This window comes from Balearica regulorum, chromosome 3, assembly GCF_011004875.1.
Source record: "Balearica regulorum gibbericeps isolate bBalReg1 chromosome 3, bBalReg1.pri, whole genome shotgun sequence".
In the NCBI taxonomy this organism is placed as follows: domain Eukaryota; kingdom Metazoa; phylum Chordata; class Aves; order Gruiformes; family Gruidae; genus Balearica; species Balearica regulorum.
The window spans coordinates 81833064-81856689 of NC_046186.1; the positions used below are offsets into that span (position 1 = coordinate 81833064).

Genomic DNA, 23626 nt, shown 5'->3' on the forward strand with positions numbered 1-23626 from the left:
GCGATAAGAACGCATTCTTCTCTTAGTATAAATAGCCATTGCTGCTATTGCAGCAGTGCAGATTCATGGCAGCTGGGAATGTGGCCTCAGTGCAAATGCTGCACTTTCTTCCTGCTCCATGCTTTTGGAAACAAATGCATTTTCTTGGATTAGAATTGGTTGTGACTTTGAAAGCTGCTTAATTGCTTCAATTTCACTGGAAGTCACTAGAAGTTAAATCCTTTGTGGGGTTCAAGCTCCTGAAAGTATTTAGGCTTTTACAACAGCTCAGCTGTTTGAACAGAGCTTAGATGAATACATAGGTCCTGAGATGAATGCATTCCAAAATCGGCGCCTAATTCATGCCTCTCCTTTAAATCTGATTTGGGATCAAATATTAAATAGTGCAGAAAAAAAAATCTCATTCCAGCAATTCCCATCCAGTAAAAAAACTCCAAAACCAACCCAACTGTTTAATGACATTGTGGGGCTTTGCTGTTATTGCAGGAGCCAAAGGCAAGCAGGATGCAGGCTGAGTTATCAGTGTTAGTACCAAACTTGAAGGTGCTTTATCAGATTATGAATGAGGTGAATGATAAACTAGGGTTGAGAACCTGGCTTTATGTGGACTGCTTAATAAGAAGAATTCCCTGGTAGCTTTCTCCTCATCTATCAAAGTTAAGTTTTTTACTCTTAGAACAGATTATTTATAATAGATGTTTCAGGGAGGTAGGGGCAGAGGACCATTACTCTATTCCTTTTTTTTAAAGAGAAATAAATAGCCCTGAAAGCAGGTAGTAAATTTTTACATTATAGATTAGGTAATATAGTAAAAATAAACTGTAAATGTAGGGACAAAATTGAGTAGTAAATTCTTACTACAAGGTGCCTTCCTTGTTCTCTTGTAAATTACTTAATTTCGTGCATTCGATGTGTCGATCCCATTCCTGCATCCACCTTGCATTAAGAACCAAAGTGAAAACCATCAGCTGCAGCAGTCTATCATTTTGTGTTTCCAGTGGAGATAATTTAAGTATAACACAGTGACATTGAATATTGATAGAAAGATGACAGGCCGTGATTAAAGTTTTGTGCTGGGTAAAATAAATGGCTGGAGGATTGAAGAGAAAACGATAAAAATATTGTTCAGTATTGTGTGGTATCTTGTTTTTTAATAACACTAATTAAATGTCCATTATTGGTTTTAAGCACTAGAAAAATTGTTCTTCCTCCATGTTTTGAACAGGCCTTTCAAGAAAAGAAAAAGCTGGTATAAAATATGTACATTTCACATAAAATACAAGGTGGTAGTTCTGTCCTTAAGATGCTGATATCAGGCAAGGGAAAGATGTCATGATTCTTCACAGATTGTTTTTAGATTTCAGTTTAGATTTTAATCCTTCAGTATCCTGGATGCAATAGGTAATGCTTTACTGAGTGGAAGAATTTGTGGATAATGAGCGTAGCTGATGGACTACTTTTTTAAAAACATTTGGCAGAAAATACTATTAGATATTTATGTTTTTCTATTTACTCAGATCACTGTGCAAGGCCATGTATTTTTGCATGAGTATTATTTCTTATTTGTGGTTATTAGCCTCTTTCTATGAAAAATTCCGGGAAGGAATTTTTCTAAAAATGTTTTATGAGGTCAGTTCAAGTTAATAGCGTTTGAAAGGTCTGAGAAAATTCCTTAGGAATCTTAGAATCCATCCATCATAATAGAATGTGTTTATCCATTTTTTTCTTTATTATACAATTTATAGAATTGGTGGTATAACCTCATTATGCATATGTACAAAATGCCCAAAACTGATTTAAAATATTAGTGTGAAAATGTAATGAGTCTTCATGTGAGAAATATTTTGACACGTTACATATAATTTAGATTTTCTTTGTGTTTGTGGATGGCGAGTGGAATTTACGGGAGAGAGTACAACTTATGTCTAGTTCATCAGTTTGTTAACATACAGTTATTTGCTGTAAAACATAATACTTCATTAAATCAAAATCTATGGAACTAGACAGAAAAAGGGAATTCTGGAAGAAGATCAGAGGAGCTGGTTCCACTTGCAGTTGGTCCTGGGCAGTGGTTCGCTTCCAGCCTTCCCTCCTAATGCATAATTTGTCTTGTCTTCTACACTAAAGGCTATGTTCTCAATAATGTGTCTCAGCTGCTGATAGAAATCATTCAGCTACAAATGCAAGGTAGGAAACTGCCTACGCTCCCCTTTGTTTACCCTGTTTTGACAATTTTGTATGCACATTTGAAAACTCTGTCCCTCATTTTGTAGCGCTGTGAAATATATAATAGTTACATGGTACATTGATTTTGCTCCAATGTCACTACCATTATGTTAAAAGGAAAGTATTTATTCAAGTTAAAAAGGCTTATTTCGTTCATACATATACATCTTCACATCTGTCCATCCATCTTCACATTCCATGAAGTCCTTCACATGAGGATGAAAAACTGCAATTAAATTTGTGTACAAATAGAACATAATACATATAAACATAACATGTGATTTAGATGTTCTCAGCTAGTTAATTCTATAGTGCATCATACGCTTATTCTGTGCACAATCTTTCATAGGATCTTCATCTAAAGACACTACCTGGAGCTACCACAGGTAACAAAAGGGCAGTGTTATCTGCTAGGTAACAGCACAGAGCGAGGGAGGAAAATAGTGGCAGGGAAGGAGTCTAGAAGTTGGATGAGGATTGTGAGGATTGCTTTCTTGGGCTCTTGTGGTTCTGGTCCCGAGTGTTCTCCAGTAGGTCAAACATCACGTTTAAAGACCATCAACTACATGTTTTCTAGATATTATTGTATGTTTTATAAGGGAGAATGCAAGGGCAGAGGAGCAAGTTGCTTGTGCCAGAGAAAAGTGCTGCAAGCTTCAGACTTTGCCTAGGAGTTCTAGCTAGTCTCCAAGACAGGTGTTAGAGCAGATTGTCATCTGACAGGGGAGCGTGGAGTCTCCTGGACTTCTGGGAGTGAGTCTTGTTTTTACATGGAGAAGTGCAATAATAGTGCTGAACAGCAAACAAGCGTTGTCAGTGAGCTTTGAAATAAGGGCGTAGGAAGAATGTCTCTTACACTGGGGGACAACCACACGATCGGAACAATACGAAGTCAATTAATGAGATTTTCGGCTCCTGAGGAGATTGGAGAGAAGAGACACAATGCAAGGAATTGAATTGTGAAAATGAGGTTGTTTGAAGGGGTATTAGAAAGACTTGCAAGAAGAAAAAACAAAAAGATTTTGATTTCAGGTGTTTAGAAAAGGTAACTTTCTAGTGCACAGGCCAAGGCAAAAAACAAGTTTTGCTGTTTGGGCAGAGTCCAGGTTTTCTTTGTCCCTTTTCCTGCACCTTCTTTCTTCTCTCTCTTATGTTCATCAACTGAGAGCTACAATGTGATGAGCCCTAGCTGTACCTTCTCCCTTACCAGTCTGCCATTGCATACCAGCCAGACAGGGAAAATAAAGTTATTTATGTGCCTCCTTCTCCTTAGAGCCTGGTGTGACCCACTGATAGGAACATTGTAGTCCTTGGTTTGTTCAACAGATTGGTTGTAGGCATCTTAAAATATAACAGCTGAGGTTAAAGATCAAGAACAGGTTAGGTTGGAAACTTTTTTTTATGAAGGAGAGAACCTAAACATATTCCTGAAGTAGTAAATACTTGTTAACTATAAGAACTATTAACGTGTGACTGTGAATTAATATGATAAACCAAATCAGAGGAGTAGATTTCTGCTAACAAGAAAGCAATATGGTTGCCTGCCTTCCTCTAAGTATTACTCCATACTTTCTTTTACTCGCCGCCTTTGTTCACTCCATGGCTGTTGGCTTAAGAAAAGGCACAAAGACATAACTAAATGTAGCGTAAGAAGAGCTGATTCCTTCCCTGTGGTGCAAAATATAAATAGGAGTGACCACAATATAAAGAAACTTTCCCTAGTTTGTACAATAGACCAACAAAGAATGGGGATATAGAGCAAAGTCTTTTTAATTTGCATTGCCATTTTCTGCAAGCCTCAAAACTTTCCAATCATTTCAATTGTTGTAATGAAAATCCCTGTTATTTCTGCCAGACTATTTTTGTTGCATTTCATTTGCCGCCTTGTCAGAGAAAACTGCCTTTAGGGTCGGTGAATGCAGTGTTAACATGTATGCCAGGTACTGGGAAAAGGTAAGTACGTGCTTTCCTGAACCTGCACCTTAGTGTGGCTCACCTATTAGAGGGAAGTTGTCTAGAGTATTTCTTCTTAGTGATGGTTCAAGTCCCCTCATGAGTTAGCTTTCATTTATGCAGTTTCTAAATAGATGTCTTGTTATGTAGCCTTCTAGCTTCAGTCTCACTCTCTTGGCTTTCAAGATGTGGCTTCTTACAGGGATTTCCCTTAAAATAACCAACATCATCTATAAACACACAGTGTTGACCTCGGGGTGTTATAAACCACTTTTAACAATTCACTCACCAAGGGGCATTCCTAAAAACTAGAGATGATGAGACTTACAAGTAGTGCATCTCCCCGTGTTGATTCCAATTGGCTTTTGAGAAGATTTTTGGGGGACTTTGTTTTGGTTTGTTTTTTAAATAGTGTTCAATGTAAATTTTTTTGGGCTATTTTTACATGGGGATGTTTTCATTTAGGCTATAATGTTCAGGAACTGAATGTGCCTTGTGTACGTATGCAGAGCCCTCAATAGGAAACTCATGTTCTCGTAGTTCCAGTTAGCACTATAAATAGTTTTAGAATAATGTGCTGAGTGCTACATAGAGAGCCCCCATTGATATCTCTGGGAATCTTGTGAAAAGGCAGAGGAACAGTGTTCTTTGGACTTCAAGGAAGAGAGAGAGAATCCTTGCTGGATATGACTCTTGGCATGAATTTCACCCAACATTATGTGTAGATTGAAGATATCCTCTGGTTTCCTGGTACCCCTCAGTATCCGGTGCTGTTTCCTAGAAAAATACTTGAGACTTGGTAAAGGCATCTGCAATTACAATTTCAATTGCCACTTTATGAAGAGAAGTCAGGGATAAACCTCTCTGTTCCACATTCATTTCCTCCTGTCCATAAACAGCTCTGTTTCTCTGACAGCTCTTTCATCATCATCAACTTGACCTAATCCAGAATTCTCCCCGCTGCATCCTTTTCTGTTGCTGTGGATATCTCAGCCATTCTTCAAGTCAACTTAGGCCTGCTCTTGTAGATTCTTTCTGCAAAGTATCCTTGAGATAAGACCTGTCCCAGCTATCCATTCAGCTAAAAAATTACTCGGGTTGAGTCTTGCATCTCACTTCAACATCCGTTTCCCTGGCCATGACTTGACAAAAGCGGTCTTGCCCTAGTCTCATCCATTCCAAGTGCTGTTGCCACTGCAATGACTGTTTTTTATCTCTCTCTTTTTTTTTTAATTCTGTGTTTCTGATAATTTCACTTCATTTGCTTTTCTCTATTGGTCCCCTCTGTTCTGTCACATCAAACACAACTACTAACCTTTCACAATCTTTTACCACCTACTCAGTCTTTTTTTTTTTTTTTTTAAATCTCAAAAGACTGACTTTCATCTACAGATGTTAAACCACATTGGTATCTATCACTTGCCCTGTTTTTATCCTAGCATCTTTTGCCTTGCTCCATGGAGCGATGGAGATCTTAGATATCCACTGACCTGTTTTGTTGGCCTCCTGCAAGTCCTTAAAATGCTCATTCACTGTGATACCTCAGTGTGCTTGACAGTGATTAGACTAATTAGTTACTGATGTAAGTAATTAAGCTGTTATACTGTAACTAATGCACTATGTTCAGTCCACTGTTGTCTCAGTGTTTCTTTCAGCATCCTCATCTGTATCCTAGCTCTTGTTGCTTGTTTTAAACTTAAAAGTCTTTCTGAGAAAAGGACCATCATTGTGATCTGTTTGGTGTTTGTACAAAGCCTGGCCCTTTGGACTCATGAGCAGTCTGGCACTTGGAAGTTCACAATCAGTAGGCGATTAAGGTATGCTTTGTTGTTGCTGGGTCTATATAAATGGTTGATGGCTTGTGATTTGTTGTGGATTCCAGCAAATTATTCTTGTCACCTCCATTGAACTTGCCACATATACTACTTGGACAGTAATGTACAGACAGGCGTATAACACCTAGAGGTTGATACATTGTAAAATATTTATAAGTACAGGAATAATATAAAATCGGATCCATCATTTTGAAAAGTTGCATACCTGAAAAAACTCACTGTACTCAATACAGGCATCCACATACTTTTGGCTTCGTGGAGATGCAAATGCACTTTCAGTGTGGATTGAACAGGAATAAACCGAACTCTGAAATTCAGCTGAGCTTGATTTTTACACCTGATGTAAAAACTAAAGATTTTTGCATGATGGTGACAACATAATTTTTAATAATTATTTAGTATGTGTTTCTGGGTCAGCTATTTGCAGCTTTCAAATAATTTTCATTTAAAAAGTATTTTTGAAAAATGCTTCTAAGCACTGAATTTCAAAATACGTACTAAAAGATGCAGAGTCCTTGGGCTTAGGTATGTTCAGAATATCCAAGTATACGTGTGTTCTCTGATTTCAGTTGAAAAGTTCAGTGTAACATCTTAGTCCAAGATGTATCAGAGTTTTATAGATACAGTGATAAAACAAAGATATCCTTAAAATAAAAGCAGCTATTGGTGGTATGTTTAGTAACTGCTGATTGCTAAAATGGATGTAAAACTTGGATGTAATCAAAAGCATGTCAGCTGATGAGCTGAGTCATGGCTGAATAACAACAGCCCAAGCACCGTTACACTATACTTTTATATATGCTATTCATCTTCTCCACTGTGAATACGACATACATCACTATCTCTGCCCTAGTTTTGTCAATAGAGCTTTTCATTAAATTGAATAGCCAAAACAAGCTATCCACTGGAAATTATGATTTAGGTCTCTAGTGTATTTTCTGAGCCTTTAATAATAAGCCATATATAGCTGCAAACAAACTTTTCCAAAAAACAAGTAAATGGATTTATGTGTATCTGTAGGGAAATGTTTTGAATGTGTAACCATGATGATGTGACTGACAAGTAGAGAAACAGAGGGGGTTGTTTTATTTTTCTGGCTTGGTAAGTGCTACCTGGATGGAACACAGAAGTGTAATCCAGTGAAGATTTTCTTTTTTCCCCTTTCTACTTAGAGTGATACTCCGAACTCCTTGGGGGAGACCAATTTGTGGACCTCATGCTGCATTCTGCCTTCAATGAACATATATACTGACTCTAAGCACAGATCAAATAGCTCAGCTGCTGGAGCTTAATTTTGCTCTCAGTCTCAAAATATTGCTGTGTGAATTTTACAGCTTGGCGTCTTGTAGAGTTTGTAGAGTTAAAAACGTACCTTTGTTAGATTAATGAATTCACTGCGAGCAGTGCGGCTCCTTTATCCGTCGTTTAGAATAAAAGATAGGCTGCTATTTAATTTAGTCAGAAAGTTAAAATCAAATAGTTATTTTCCTTCTTTTAGTCACTTATAATTGCTTACAATTATATAGAAAATGATATAATTTGAAAAGCACTGTGAAAAAAAAAATTTGCGGTTATTAGATATTAGCATTCAAATCTGTCTGGAAGCGTGTATTGCCATGGGAATTGGCGCTTCTGAGTCCCATCCCAGGCTCTGCCGCTGATCTGTTGTTTTTTAGCAGGCAGCCTAATCTTTTGGTTCCTTAGAGACAATGTGTATTAAATGGAGATATGACCACATGTCTTATGAGCAAGTGGGATGTTAATATTCAGTGTCTTGTTCTGAAAAACTATCTATGGCTAGAATTCCCATTTACTGTAGGTGAAAATATCTATTGGACGGATCTCAGGAGCAGTATTTGTAACATAAGTGGACATCTTCTGAGAGATGATCAATGGATTGAAAGTATGAAGAAATTTGGTATTTTGAATTAACTAATACTTTTGTTTTTTCTTTGGTGTGATTACAAGGTGGAAAAAAACCAAAGCACATTAGTGAGTAATAAGGAGAACACTCAAAAGTGTAAGACTGAAGGAAAGGAAGAGTATTATAGTTTAATCTGATTCACTAGAGTTGAAACCAGCACATTTCAGTCTAACAAGACATTTAGTGTTCCCTTTTTCCAAAAAATAGAGCTGATTTAATGCAATAAATAGTGTGATTGTTCATACATGATCTTCTACATCAAATTCAGGAAAACTACATGGCTGCTTTTAGGGTGACAGGCATGTGTATCTGATAGCATGAAGGAAGCTCTGATTGTGATCGCAAGACCCCTGGACTTGCATCCGATCAGGAGAAGGTCACATGCAGCCAGTGTACGTGGTACTGCCGGAAGCAACATCTTAGCACAAAGGCTTTTTTATGGTATTGGCTTTGTAATAGGGCCATAATTTTACTGTGTTTCAGTTTGAAATAGCTTGTGTTATCTCTGTGAAAGTATTTGAGCTGCTGTTGTTTTTTTCATTGTTTTTATTTTCCTATCTAATAATAACCAGTCACCCCAAAAGTTACTTGAAATAGCAACTATTCTCCCTGAACTGCAGTTTTATTTTCTTTTGGCTTTTATTTCAGCTGCAGGAGCCAGCTGCTCCAAAGAGTGTGGGAAGCTGACTTGGAGGCCTGTCAGCTGTTGATCCGAGGGTTTCAACTGAAAGAAACCAGTTGCTGTGGTTTTGAGGAAGAGGAGAACCAAATGGATGAGATGGAGATGACTGCTGATGGCCCATCCGATTCTGAAAAAAGAAAAGAAAGTCACTTTCCAAAGGGCACAGAGTGGGGCACTGTTCCCTGCCCCAAACACAGTGAGCTAAAAGAGGTAACTGAAATATTTTACAGCTGCATTTCAAGCAATAGTGCTGGTGTTCCTTTTGAGAGGAGTTGAATCTGGGTGACGGGTCAGCAGGGCAGGCTAAGTATGAACTTAATATCTGGCCTCCAATCTGGGACATGAATAAAATAGCTTATTAGCTTCTCAGAAGCCTTTCAACCCTTTTTCCTTTCACCATCAGTCTTTTTAAAATGTGGAAATTATTCAGGCAGTGAATACAGAATGTACATAAGGATTTAAAGGAAAAATGATTAAGTATTTAACACAAATTATCAGCTGTTCCTCATCTCACTGATGAGTTTCCCTCTGAGTTAGTTCTGCTGACTTGCTAGCCTGGATCTATGTTAACTGAAGCAGGGAGAGAGTAAGTTTTCCTTCCCTAGTGAAATGGTCAAAGGCTTCCTAGCTCAGATGCTGGTAGGCTTCCAGCATCTAACAAATATTAAAAAGGAGGAAAAAATCATGAGGCTTAGAGGGTTTCACAAATTTCTTCTAAGTTTTTGTGTTCTGCTCTGGAATGCCATTCTTGCTTAAAAATGTACAGCTACCTCATAATCTTTTAACTGCACTGCCAAGGTAAACAAGCTGTTAAAAAGCTTCATCACCCAACAGCACTGCTGTGACAAAAACCCCTCCAACAGGAGTTGTCAGTTTTATTATTTTGGAATTTTGTTGACAAAAATGAAGTGTGCTTAATTGCACCTGGTGTTAAGAGCCATTGAACTGTGTGTTACATTGAAAGCTGATGCCTAATTTTGCATTTATACTGGCTGAGACTTCGTGGAAAGCAGGCCCTTGCCTTACTGTAAAATCTCCTCTTGTTAGTAAAAGTCTGTTTTTAAATTAGGCTTCAATAGTAGTGGCAGCCTTTTCCTAGGGAAAACAGTTTATGGACTGACTCCACATAGGAAGCATTTTTATTGGAAACGGTCAGCTTTGGCTTTTTTTTTTTTGGCCCCCCCCCCCCGCTCTTCCCCCATCATTTCCCTGATGAGTCCACTGAAGTAATATGAGCAGTTCTGTTGGTTAGGGAAAGCTGCACTCCTCCTTCAAAAGTGCAGCTGAGAAGCTCTGGAGGGTTTGGGGTTTTGTGACTGTTTCTGTAGCACTCTTGAGATTTGTGCTGTAGACGATGACCTATTTCACCCCTGCCAGTCCAGGTTGTTTCCCTGAAAATCAGCATTGCTACCTTAGAGTGACATCTAGGCAACTGAAGTGAGGTGACTTCTGGTTCTGGAGAAGAGGTGCCAGGACTCAGAGGGACAGGTTGCCCGTATGTTTAATGGAAGAGGAAAGCTATTTGTAGTGCTTCCATTAAGCTCTTCCTTTTGAACGTTCTTTTTTGATAATTTCCTCTTTGTCTCTATCAGTCATAGAGGGAGTTTAGGGAGACTATCCCCCTAACTTCAGCTCTTCATCTAGGTGCTTAAGCTTTGTGGTATAAATGCTTTTGCCTGAGATCTGCCTGTCCTGGTGTCCTGAATAAACTCCATTTTAAGAATGTGCCAAAGTCCATTCAGAAACTGATATGTATATATACATGTGAAAATGCTCATCAGTGAGGGAACTGTGGAGGTATTCCTTCATCTATTCCTGCAGCGCTCCTAGGACTGACAAACTCTAAAGAAAATAACAAAACTGCTTCTTTTTATAAGAACGTTACTTTGTTTTCCAGCTTCTAGAAGGAGTTGAACAACGCAGCTATTTCATCACAGCTTACTCGACTAGCCTTCATCTGCTTCGGTGTTGCCTGCAGCTTTGACCATTGAGGCAAAGTTATGCATCAGTGACGGCTGCAACCTGTTGCAACCATAAAAAACCACACACAAGAGATTCCATCCTGGTTCTGGGATTAGGGTTGGTCAGCTTGCTTCTATACTTTCAGAAGCTGGCATGTTTTTCTTGTTGTGGGGTATAGAAGTTTTACCCAAACAAGTATACTTCATGTAGTAAAGTGTGATCTCAGTAGGAGTGACAGGCAGTATCTAAACTTACAGAGAAGAGTGATAGCATAACATTCCCTAACATCTCCTAGTAGTTCATCACAAGGCAGAATATAAAAACAAACAAAAAACCTGACGCATTACTTACAAATCATGCTAACTTCCAGTTTTTGATGTGTTGAAGTGCAAGAGAGAATATGTCTTGATTTGTAAACAGACTTAGTTGAGAGACAAACCACTTCTGTAGCATTTAAGTGCTCTGTTATATGGTATTGTATTTTTTTATTTAAAAATAATTTAATGTTTGTGGCAAAAAAATAAAATAGTGGTGTGGCTTTTAGTTTCTAAATTTAGCCATTTATGTGACTTTCATGGAAAAACTTGTTGTGCATTAGTAGTGAACCTTTTTGTAGCCATTTATCATCAAGTGGGGATACCTAATAGAAAAGCATGTATTTGCCAGAATACATGGCTTGATATTATTTAACAAGGCTGTGGTGTCCCTGTGAGAGCAGTATCTTGTGGTTGCCATGTTTCTAGAATGACTATTCTCTTCTGTTGGTCACTGAAGCAAAAGGAAAGAGTGGTGTTCTTTGTATTTAGAGGTTACTGAATTACTTGCTTCAAAACGGTATAGCAAAGGGTAATAATAGCATACGTATGCATATATGCCTTGGAAGGTACATTTCATTCCCAGGTGATTGATTTACTTTATGGTGAAATGCTATAAACGAAGCTCTCCAGTTATTTATCATGTCATATCTGGCTAAGTATTACAGTGGAGTGGATATTGGTTTTGCTGATGTATACTATAAATACAGTTTTCTTGCATATAACTGTATCTTACTGTATAGGTTTCATTAGAAAACAAAGAAACAATTAAGAAACATAACAGTAACAAAAGCAAAATAGATGAATGGAAAGAATCCTTCACTTAGATCCTCAGATACTGCTTTTGCAGAGGGGCCATTTTTAATTAAATATCCTCACTAGATCATAAAATATGATGTGTTCTGGTATAAAATACATAAGGTATAAATTGTTTGAAAGTTCAGATATTTTACTGTCATGTGTGAGCACAGGTTTATTAACTGTCAACAGTTGCTTTATAGTCTTCATAACTGTGTTTGCTAAGACAATACAGATTTTTTTTTCCCCTCAGTTTGTTTGTGTGGTAGACTGTGGCATCCCAAAACAATCTGGTAAATCAGGTTTCCTTTATAACACTGACAATCACATGCTTTGGCAGCTCAGCTTGTTGAAACATCACTACTAAATTTTTGGTCAAAACTAAATAAAGTAAGGCCAGCAAAAATCAGCCTGCGGAACACTCTGAGTTACTTAAAAATTAAGATATACTCCTCTCAATTACAGATAATTCATTAGATTATAGTATTTTAAGAAAATGCTGAAGCAAAGTTATGGACAATATTACTCACCTCAATCATGTCAAAGTCAGCTTGTTGTCTAATGTATGTGAGATTCTTGAATTTTCATGTAAGCGTGTACTCTTCAGCTGGTAGCTATGTTGATGAAATTAGGGTGCCCCCATCATCGCAGTTCCAGTTTGTCTTTTTGTGACTAATTGGGCTTGATTTTCTCCCAAGTCTCTGAGGAATTAAAGATGGGTTCTAGTTTTTATCCTAGGAATGTTCCATACTTTTAAACTGACTGCAAATTATTTTGCCCAGGTGACATGATCATTATTACATAGTTAGATACATATCTGGGTGATTTCTAAAATATACAGTAATATTTCATTTCTTTTCAGACATTAACGCTTGCTTGTTCCACTCTTTATGATACCTTGCTTTATTTGTTGCTTGTTGATAATGTATGTGTAAGCAAAACCTTTTTATAACACCAGAAACACCGATGATAACCGAGAGGTGGGTGTGTGTGTGCTGGGACCTTCCTAACACCAAGTATCTTGATGACCATGAGTATGTGTGCACCTGCAGGCTTGAGTTCCTGACCTATCCTTTTTTCTTCTTCTTCTGCTATCTGGCATGCTGTGCAGTGCTCCCTCTTAATCACTATGAAGGAAAGAAACACCTACTAGATTTCAAGAAAATTGAGGGGATTAAAGTTACAAGGTAAAATCCAAAATTCAGTAATTTTACCTTTTGTAAGTCAGCGGTTTTGGTACTTATCCCATCAGAATTCTTTGTAGATCATTTCTCACTTTTTCACCCTAAAAGAAGCAGAGAGCAGGGGTAAGAGTAAGGGCTGCTGACTTTTCCTCATCTCTGCATACTTCAGTTTTGCCATCTGGGCCGATGTTTCGGGGTCTTTTGTAGAGCACTCTGGTGTTGGGAAGATGTTCTATAATTGGAAAGCCTTTGTTTGATTCCCTTTTTTTAAGATCCTGAATGTTCTAAGTGATACTGAGTGGACAATCATGAAAAAATAATAATTAATATTTAATGTGGTGTCTGTCATTAAAAAAAGTCATCACAGGATACAGCACAACGTTTTTCAGAATTTAGCAATACCAAGCACCCAGAAAGCCTCTGTCAGCAGACTGTAACTCATTACTGTGCATTGGGATAGCCTGTGGTCCAGGAGGCAAATGTGCAATGTCTAAAGGACAAAGCCTTTAGAAAGCTAAATAAACTATGCATTCATTTGAGTTTTAATTAAACATTGTATTTGTAGAGCTTCAAAAATAATTTGGAAACTTTAAATTTAATCTTCCTTTTAAATGTCAGCATTAAGCATCAGTGAAAGTCAACGTTTGAGTGTTTTTTGTTTTAATCCAAGCTGGAAAGGATTTCTGTGGTAACAGGCAGCTGGCCTGTACACAATGATCAGATCATCGTCGTCGTGCAGTAAGCTACCCTTTAGCTGCCCGTGATGCTGTTGTGCGGTATCTACTGGAAGAAATGCTAACTCCTTAGCCAGAGATTGTAGCACCTCAGTAAGCTTAAAGCTTAAGTGTATTGTGCAGTAAAAATATAATCAGAAAATTAATATTACTGGTAAAAGAAATCTAAGCAACCTCTTTTCAGATAGATTACTGAAAATAGTATCCAGTAATAATAATGATCTTATGTCAGAGTAATGATTTTGTACTTTATTTTATGTATATATATGCACGTACCTGTGATGTTAAGTATTGCCCTACCAAAGTAATATCCCTATCTCAGTTTATTTAAAGATTATCAATACTGTTATGTGTGATAAGTATTAATGATTTTCCAATAATATTAACAACAAATTTCTTTGCTCAGCCAATCAATGAAATGTTGGCTAATTTCTGTTAGACTTTACAGATGAAGCAAGTTTTGAAAGAGGAACTGGCTATAGATAGCACATGTTACCAATACAAAACATCAGGGGGATGTCTCATTTTTCCTACCCAAAATCACTTACAGGGTTTATGCCAAAAAAATTTCTGTAGACTCTTGAATGGTTTATAGATCTGTAAAGCTTGATAGAAAAGTCTATTTCAATCTATAGTTAGTCCTTCAGTTTTAGAGGCAGTATTCCTTGTGGGTTTTAACTGGGAAACCAAAGGCAGGCTTTAATAAAATGTATTCAAATTTAGCTTTAAATATTGGGTGGCTGCCACTGCTCCATTATAAATGGAATTGAAATGTTTCGTGCATGTGAAGCAAAATGATGTAATTGTTCAGCTTATATAACTTTTTAATGTACTATATGGTTTTTATAAGTTCCATTGAAATCTTACTGTTTATATAGCATGTATCTACTCTATACTTAAGATTTTATCTCAAACAGGTTATGGAAGACATTTCATTTGGAGCAGAGGGTCATTTATCTGAGGTAAGTGTTTTCTAGGCAGTATAAAGTGGTGATATTGTACAGACGTTTCTGGGTCTCAATTAGAACTAATGACACTTGTTTTTGTAGTATTACCTTTGGGTAAAAATGGCCAGAGTGTGTGAGCACTTAAGAAAAGCAACACAGGCACAACCAGAGTGGGCCCGTTTTGGTTTGGTTTTGGTTTTTTTTTCTATTGAAGATAATGGCAAAATTGCGGTGTATTTCAGGGAGTTTCTAGTTAAATCCTGTGCTAGTGCTTTTAATACATACCGACAGCAGGGTGAATGTGTTGGGGAAAAGCAGGACCGATATTATTTAGCCAGTGTCACTGTAGCACTGTAATGATGCTTAAGAATGGAACAAAATCATGATGCTTTACTTATTTCCTTCTGTACCGCTAAAAATACCTTTGAATTTACTTTTGAGGTATAAAAGCATACTGCAGCAGAATACAGGGTAATAGGAATTCTATCTGAATAAAAATACTGCATATTTGTCATTTTGTACTGTTTTCATAAATAACAAGATGTGACATCCTCGTCTATATATTTAAGAAAGTCTGGGATAATTGAGTAACATGAGATGCATTTCCTATGAGAGTAAGTGATGAGAAAAATCCACTTACATACAAAAATCTGTCTACATACAAACTAAGAGGTTAGGTAATATAAGCAGGTAATGTAAGCAGAGTTATACTGGTTCTAAGAGCTGTACTGATTCAGTCTGGTCCATTTTTATATCAGTATGCCTTGGGTTGCAACTTACTTATTAGGGAAATTTAGTATCCAAGCATTGTGTCCAGCCAGCAAATTAATTACACGGGTAGGTAACCCCCAGCTCACCTTCCATAACAACATACATGCCACCTGTCAAGTACAAGTGACAAGTGCTCAGCCAAGCAAATATTAAGTAAATAAATAAAAAATTGCAGTTTGAGATGAGTATTCAGATGAGGCATTTCTTTGGATTCCCACCAATGAATCCAAAGACTGTGGAGCAGCTGAAATGCTCCAGGGAAGATAATGTAACTGCAAGACCGAAGTCAGATTGGTGACCTTGTGTACAAGGAGACTGTGACATGAGAGCACACCTAGGATAGACTGCTTGGCTGTGTGTGAGTTCAGCATAAATAAAAACAGGAAGCCTTGAGAGTGAAGGTGAACTTTGCAGAAAATGCAAATAGCCTTTCTTATCAGTGAACTTTGCTATGAATTAAAGCAAAACTGTGCGGGTGCTTGTGTGCAAAGATGACATGAAATAGGGACGGGTAGTCCCATGGGATAAAGGTAGCAAAAAGCCCTACTGCCAGCAGGACAAAATACCGAGGGCACATCGGTCGTGATAGCTGCCAAGACAGCAGAATATTTGCTGGAAACTAAAAATTGCATGTGGTCTGGACCAAAGCAAGCGAGAATACAACAGCATGCTTGTGTCCAGCGGTGATCTGCACTGAAAGCTGTAGCACAGCACAGCCCTTGACTGCAGTTGTTCATTTGCTTAGCAGGAGATGTGCCCAGAGCGTGTGAGTGTGATGTGTGTGCTGGGTTTAAAGATGCACCAGAGCTCAGAGGCGCAGAGGGCTGCCACTGTAGAAGCATTCACTAAGAGCTTAATATCTTAGAGTCCTCAGAAGCAGAGGAGTTTTGCCTTTTTGAAGTTTTGAGGAAACAAAGTGCATAAAGAGAATAGAGAGCAACGATACAAATAAAGGAAATGGAAATTTGCTAGAAAGGCAAGCTCTACCACACAGCCACAGCTGGATTGATGTTGACTTGTAGACAGCTCTCTAAAAGCTCTATGAAACTGTCAGCACCCTGTACCACGTCAAGGCTTTGCCTATATGTTCCTGTGATGCTCTGGTCCCCAATACACTCTCATCAGTCTCTCTGCTGCCTGCAGGAGAGCACCCCATTAGTCATTCCAGATTGTTGCATCTTAGTGACTCGAGAGCAGAGATTGGGAGTGAACAATACTGGGAACCACCTATAAATGATACCAGCTATGCTGAATCCTAGCACAGCAGGGTGTGGACACTAGAAAACAGTTTGGTGCTGTATTGGGTCTGGCTGAGATGGAGTTAATTCTCCCCACAGCAGTCCTCATAGTGCTGTGCTGTGTATTGGTAGCTAGCAAACTGTTGATAACACACCAGTGTTTTGGCTACTACTGAGCAGTGCCAGCACACATCAAGGCTTTCCAACATTTCTTTTTCCCCAGCAGCAGGCTGGGGGTGGGCAAGATCTTGGGAGGGGACACAGCCAGGACAGCTGACCCAAACTGACCAAAGGGATATTCCATACCATATGATGTCATGCTCAGCAGTAAGAAACTGAGAATAGGGGGAGGAACAGGGCGGGGGCATTCGTTGTTTTTTTTACAATGTTTGTCTTCCGGAGTAAGGGGCACACTTACTGAAGCCCTACTTCCCAGGAAGTGGCCGGACATCGCCTGCTGATGGGAAGTAGAGAATAATCTTTGCTTTTTGCTTTGCTTCCGTGCGCGGCTTTTTGCTTTAGCTACATTAAACTGCCTTTATCTCGACCCACGAGTTTGGGATTGTTTTTTCTCCATCTTCCTTTCTCCCCTCCCTGCCTTGCTGAGGAGGCGAGTGATAGAGCGGCTCTGGTGGGCACCTGGCCCCCAGCCAGGGTCAACCCACCACAGGTGCTTTTGTTTCTTTTCCAAGTCTTGGCCCATTGTGAATTTTTATTGGTAAGTCAGAAAGTAGCCTCATCCTCCCACAGCAGGAACTGGAATTGTCCCAGTGCACACTCATTTTAGGAAGTCTGTGCTCAGGGAAGATCTTCAGTCTACTAGAGATGAAAATGGGAAGACTGCTGTCACCCAGACCACAGCAGGGTGCTGGAAGGCAGTGGAAAGCTCTATTTCTGCGTAGATGCTTTTCCAAGGACACTCCTCTATAGCTGTAATGGAAGATACATGAGGGGAAGAATTGCCAACATCGGGCTGTAATTTTGATGAGTCATTTAGCACTCCCATGTGTTGTTGTAACCCTGCAGAGGAGGAAAGGGGATCAGCGCAGCAAAGGGAACGTGGGAAGAGTGTGTGATGGTGGGGAGGAGGTAGGTCACAGTTGCAAAACAGCTGTCTGGAAAGCTTTATGCCTGAATTGTTGCATATGAGAAACTGAGGAGCGTGTTGTAGTGCTGCAGTCTCCTAAATGTACATAGGCTGATGGAACAAGCTAGAAGCCTGTAAGTGGAGGGTGATAAGAGCAAAAGTAATTGGGAAACAACCTTTATCCCTCTTCTGAGAAAAGCAGATAACCACTTCCATGAAAGAAAAACTGACCTAAACAAAGTCAGGGAAACAACAGGTGAGTTTCTGTGGGACAAAATTTGTAGGAGGAGGAATCAGCAGATGATCTTTGGTACCCTTCAGAAGACATCATGTTTATAGTACAGCACCATCTTCTTTTGGTGCAGAAAAGAGCAAACACAGTAACAGACTGCATATCTATGTCAGCAACTCTTCAGGGACCCAAAATAATTTTGAAAAAAAAGGACAAAAAAAGTTCCTAAGGATGAGCCTAAAAGGGTACTGCACGGTGTAAGAGTGAACCAGCAAGACCGCTGAACACACTAAGCTACAATAAACAAGAGACATGCGAAATGGCCAGGGAGTTCAGGGATAAGCTGTATGTAAGGGATAGGTGAAAGCAAGCATATGTGTTTTCTAGTAGGAAAGGTGAATAAGAAAATAATGACTTGAGAGCAGAGGGCAGAAATATTTTTTTCTTCCTTATTTTCTTTGCTTTAAGTCTTTCTAAAAATGATAAACTATGTCCATATATGTAGTGCTCTTAGTATTCACTGCAAGGTAGCAAGAGATGAACACAGTAAAGGATCCTAAGGCAAGTGAGATGTACTCAAGTCAGGCTAGACTGATGAAATTTCTTCTGAGTGCATAGGAGCCAAGAAAAACAATCTCCAAACCATTAACGAGCTTCTTTGAAAACTCCTAGAGGAAGCTCGAAGCCCCAGGGGATCAGTAAAAGGCAGAGTTGGTATTTGCCTTTAAAAAGGAGGTAGGCCAGGAGTTTATGTGCCAGTCAACATAATTTCAATTAGGATTAGAATTCCAAATGCTCTTGATAGATTGAAAGAATAGCCTGAAATCAATAAGATGGGATATGTTAAAAGACAGGTGCAAATTACATTTGAGGAAGAAGAAAAGTTGGATTTATGTATACAGATAGTAAATATCAGCTAAGATGACAATACTGCAGAAGCGGAATCTAGGGTTATAGTGGACTACAAATAGAGTGGGATTCATTACCTTCATCTTGTTGCAAGAAAGGGCAAATGTCATTTGCAGCCTCATTAATGGGAATGTCAGTTGTAAGACAGAAATAATTACTGTGCTTAGCTGAGAATGTCAAAGCCTCCAGAGGACTACGACACTCATCTGGGCACCTCTCACTCTCTAGAAGGACATGAACAGGCTGAAGAAAAGAAGGAAAGGAATAGAAATAAAGGGTTTAGAATTCCTGGTCTGGTTGAAAGTCAAAGTCTTCAATCACATAAAGAATGATAAAGAGGACAACTAGTAGTTACCATTGTGTGCTGTGTAAGGGTAAAATTGCATATAACCATCTTGGTTTGTAGCAAGGGAGGAAAACTTGCAAGAAGGAAACCTTGCTCGCTGTAAGGGCAGTTTAGCCCTGGAGCAGGCGCTACCCTGCTGACCAGGATTTTGTGGGTCTGGTCACTGCTAAGAGCCATGTAGACAGACACCAGCTGAGGACAGTCACAGTGGGCTTGCTTGCACTGCAAGTCACAGAACAGGCTTTTGTGGTCCCTGGTTGCTTCCTAGTCAGCCTTGCCGTGATGCTAGCATGGTGTTGGTCATGAGTATTGTTTTCAAAGTAACAGATTAGGGCTGTTCTTAGTGGCCACTTTGCCTTCATCTACAACACCTGCCCAGGATGATGCATAAAGGGCAGGAAATCTGGGATGCAGAGCAGGGACAAATGCTTCTTCCACCTGCACTTTGGACGCTTTGTGGCTGTGTAGCTCATTATCTGAGGGCATGTGCGCTTAGCCTGCATGTGACGGAAGCATCTGCTCAAGCAGGACAAACATATGGATGGTTGTGTTTTGTTTCTAGAAATGATTTAAGAGATGCCCTGGCCTGATGTTACGGAGTTTCAAGTGCTCGCAATTTCCATTAACTTCTGCAAGGGGTGAGGGTAAGCATGCAGCACTTCTGCCAACAATGTCACTGTTCTAAACCTTGTACCATAACATGAAGTATCTGCCTGCATGGGAAAATTTTCATAGTCGTTATTTATGTTATTTTGAATGATTTTAACTATTATAGGAGAGAAAGGATTTAGTACAGGTGAAAGAAATCTGGGTTTGATATTCTGCAGAGAAGGTCTTCTAAGGCTTTTTTCTTATTGGGGTTATGATGTCGCTAGTTGGAAGTAAGGCAACGGCTTTTTACCAAGGTTGCTCTGTAGGAAGAATTAATTTTAAGGATATATCTGGGAATCCTGCTTCTCAGCACAACCACCAAAGACTCTAATAGGACTCTTAATCCTTAATAGAGTTAGATTAATCTAGCTACCACAATACTGATTCTTCTATATAAAATTGCTGAACCAGATCCAAGAGCGCATTGGAAGGTGTTTGCACTGGAAAAGCTGATCAAACATTTTCCTTGAGTAATGCTGTCGAGGAGCTGGTGCTCATAGGTGACTAAAATGACTTGTAAAAGGGTAGAATGAAATGCGGAAGACTGAAGTGGAAGCCGTTCCCTCGGCTCTTAATTCAATATGCTGATGCTCCAGCTGTGCATCTGCTGGAACATTGTCTGTTCTTCCTGTTTCTTTCATCAGACTCTCACATCTCTGGGAGAGAATGAGAATTTCTGCTTTGCATGAGAAGCCAAAAGAATGTCACCTTAAAAAAACAAATCACACCCACATTTGTGCTGTTTTCACCTGCTTAAGGATGTGGGGGTGGGCAGAATAAATCCCAGCCAGCTACATCCCCTGTTCATAGAAAAATCCATAAAGCAATATTGCATCTCAGCTCTTTCCTGATTCCTGCAATCTCTCCTAGCTGCTTCCTAAAAGTGCTGTTAATGCAAAAATAACCAAAGAAGTCTTAAGACTTACAGTAGCTTGTAGCATTCACATAACCTACAAGCTTGGATGAGTTGTATTTTATTAATATGTTGAGCTGGAGGCAGAGTCCACTCTCCTCTCAGAGATATTGTTGATCAGTGTAAAGTGCCACTTTCCAACCTGGAGCTGTTCTGAATAGTATGTGTGGAACTGACAGCAGTTTCCCTGCCTACATAGACAAATGTCAAATAAAAATGTTACCAGTGACCTTACTAGGCATGAAAGGCACTAAGACAAATCTTTCCTATCTACTTCTCTGGGCTATCAAACTTCTTTTGAAAAGAGGGCCTGGAGGCAGAAGCTGTGGAATTGGTTGAATATTTGGAATTATTCTTGTATATTTTTGAGAGCAGTATACTTTTTTTCCCATTTCATTGAAAACTCTTCTTGATGCTAAACTAAAGTTAGAATTCTCTGTGTGACCACATCTTTCCAATCCAAAATAAGAAAGACCATATATACATGTTCTGGAAAATCATAATTTATTTGATGACCCTCCTGCATTTTTCATGTGATGCCTGCAAGTATGTTTCTGAGAAACGATGCTTGTCTAAACTATGGAGGAACTTTTCATTTCAACTAAAAAGACAGCTGTGTCCTGTAGGTGCAAAAATAGTTTATCTGCACACTATTATTGCTGTATTAAAGAGGAATTAAGCTGTGAAATACCTGTTAGGAGTTTATGATTAATAGGCTGTAACCCCTACCTTTATGGAGATATTTCAGTTACAACTGCAGCGCAACCATAATCATAACCATACAGTTATGATTAGATGGGTTTCCAGTGTTTAAAGACCTAAACTAGTTTGATCTGATTTTTACTTAACTCAGATTTCCCTCCCTTCCGGTATTGTTGTAACAATTCTCCATTGAGCATATTTCCCTAGTACTTATTATTCATTTATCTTCATTTCCAAGATAAACAGGATTTTTGTTACATTATTAGACAATTCATTATGTGCTCAGAATGTGATCATTCAGGAAGAATACAGTGTATTTTTTTCACATGAGATAAAATGGATGTTTTACTTTAAGCGAGAATCTAAGTAAGAATCTAACCTTCAGTTGACAAGGGAATGAAAGCTAGTGAGTTAAAAACAATAGTCTCTTATTTCTAATGATGTTTAGTGCAAGACCAATGCACCAATAAAGTCCTTGCCTGGAACTGCAGTGGGGTAGCCAAAGCTTAGAACCCCAAAATACAGATTAGTACCGATGCAAAGCACCGTGAGAGGCCTTTGCTACAGAACGAGCGTTCACCTGAAGCCCTAGGGTCTTAGGGGCTTGTTCTCTGGGTTTTCAGGATCTGCGCACGTTAGAGCGAGGCCACGCTTGCAACTTGGAGCCTCTTTTGCCAACCAGGTACCTAAACGCTGCCTCCAGCATCTTTCAAACCACCTGAAGTTCCGTGAGGGGGTAGGGCTCAAAGGCCCGTTTTGCCCTGTACATTCACTGACACAGTGAACAGGGAAAAATATTTTGCTGTGGATCTTCACAGCAGGGCTAGACAAATCCAGCCAGCGTGCTCATCATTGACATTAGCTGCCCAGTGAACTCCTTGTATGTGCACATAGGAGACAGGAGGCGTGAGGGCAGTTCTAAAGTGGAGGAAATTGATCTTTTCTTGCAGCAACTAATGATAGTGCTAATTGGGTGACCGATTATCTGGATAAATGTTCCTGCCATCAACAGTACCCTAAAAGAGAAAGGGATACCCTACTGTAATGCATGTCTTTATAATGCTTTTTATATTTAAATATACTTAATAGCACAGGTATTCAGGAGTCTACTGTAACATTTTTCTGTAACTTTTTTTTTCTGTAACTTACTGTAACTTTTTTCTGTTTGCTGTCTGTAGTAACCGATGGTTTCAAAACAGGACTAGAAGTGTCATCCTTCTTGACAGCATGAATGTGATTCAAAATCTTCTCTAGTCATGGTTCTTGATAGAAGCAGTGACTGGATCAGACTAAAGTATTCAATATATTGATGTTTAAGAGCAAGAATCTGCTTTTTCTGTGTTGCTATAGGATACTCATTCTTCAGGATCTGTACGGGACTAATTCATTTTGTCAAGTAGACAGACTGTAGAAAGAGTCTGGTTTGGTAACTTCACTTATGGCTTTTGTCAGAGCAATACTCAGGAGTTTGTGCACTAATTAAAAGCTGTTCTTCCCAAATTAATTGTTCAATAATTATATAGTGCTGAATGTTTTTTGTCTTGTTTTTCTTGCATTTGAGATGATGGTTATGTGAAGACCTGATTGTCTTAAGTGTAATTAACTGTTTGAGAAAAATCAGTGTTCAGAGGTGGAGCTTTCTCTAGATGGTCCTCATTTTAGATGTACTTTCAGAGTATTAGGTTTTTTCAGTTTACTTACTTTTCTAGCCTGAGACCTAAGTTCTTTCAGACAACTGTCATCTGTTCTTGCATGCATGTCACAGAATGATTCCCTAAAAGCTTTCTATTGATATAAATTGCCTGGGTTATCCCACTCCCTAACAGCATATGGAGTCCTGCTGGTGTACTGAATAATGATTTAGCAGCTGGATGGAAGACTTCTGTCCCTGGTCTTGAGAACAGGACATTCCTACTTGCCGTAGGGAGAACATGTACCACCTTCTCCTCCCCTGTTCTCATTTTAAAAACAATGGGTCATTTTTATGTCTATAAATTCTGTGGAGTGCTGCTGTAGATTCTGCTTTTGGTAATGATGGAAGATGGCTGCTCAGGTCTCGTGCACAGAGCCAGGGACTCAGCCAGTTGGTTCTCAGGTTGTGCTTCGCTCTGTCTAAGCCATGGGCCTTTGCAGCATAAGTTCTCTCCAGCTCACTCATGTAGGTTCGAGCTGCAGCTGGTTGCGAACCTGTGCGATCTGCTGAATAGCCACGCCTGGC

General features: G+C 39.1%; 1 protein-coding gene across 4 annotated transcripts in view; it reads left to right on the forward strand.

Annotated features, from left to right (window-relative positions):
• Window positions 1–23626, forward strand: part of DISC1 (DISC1 scaffold protein) — a 208620-nt gene that overhangs the window by 173206 nt on the left and 11788 nt on the right. For all 4 annotated transcript variants that reach the window (XM_075748683.1, XM_075748686.1, XM_075748684.1 and 1 more), the window contains 2 exons: window positions 8587–8830; window positions 14530–14574. In XM_075748683.1, coding sequence (XP_075604798.1) covers window positions 8587–8830; window positions 14530–14574 — 289 coding nt within the window. The remainder of the gene's footprint in view (window positions 1–8586; window positions 8831–14529; window positions 14575–23626) is intronic.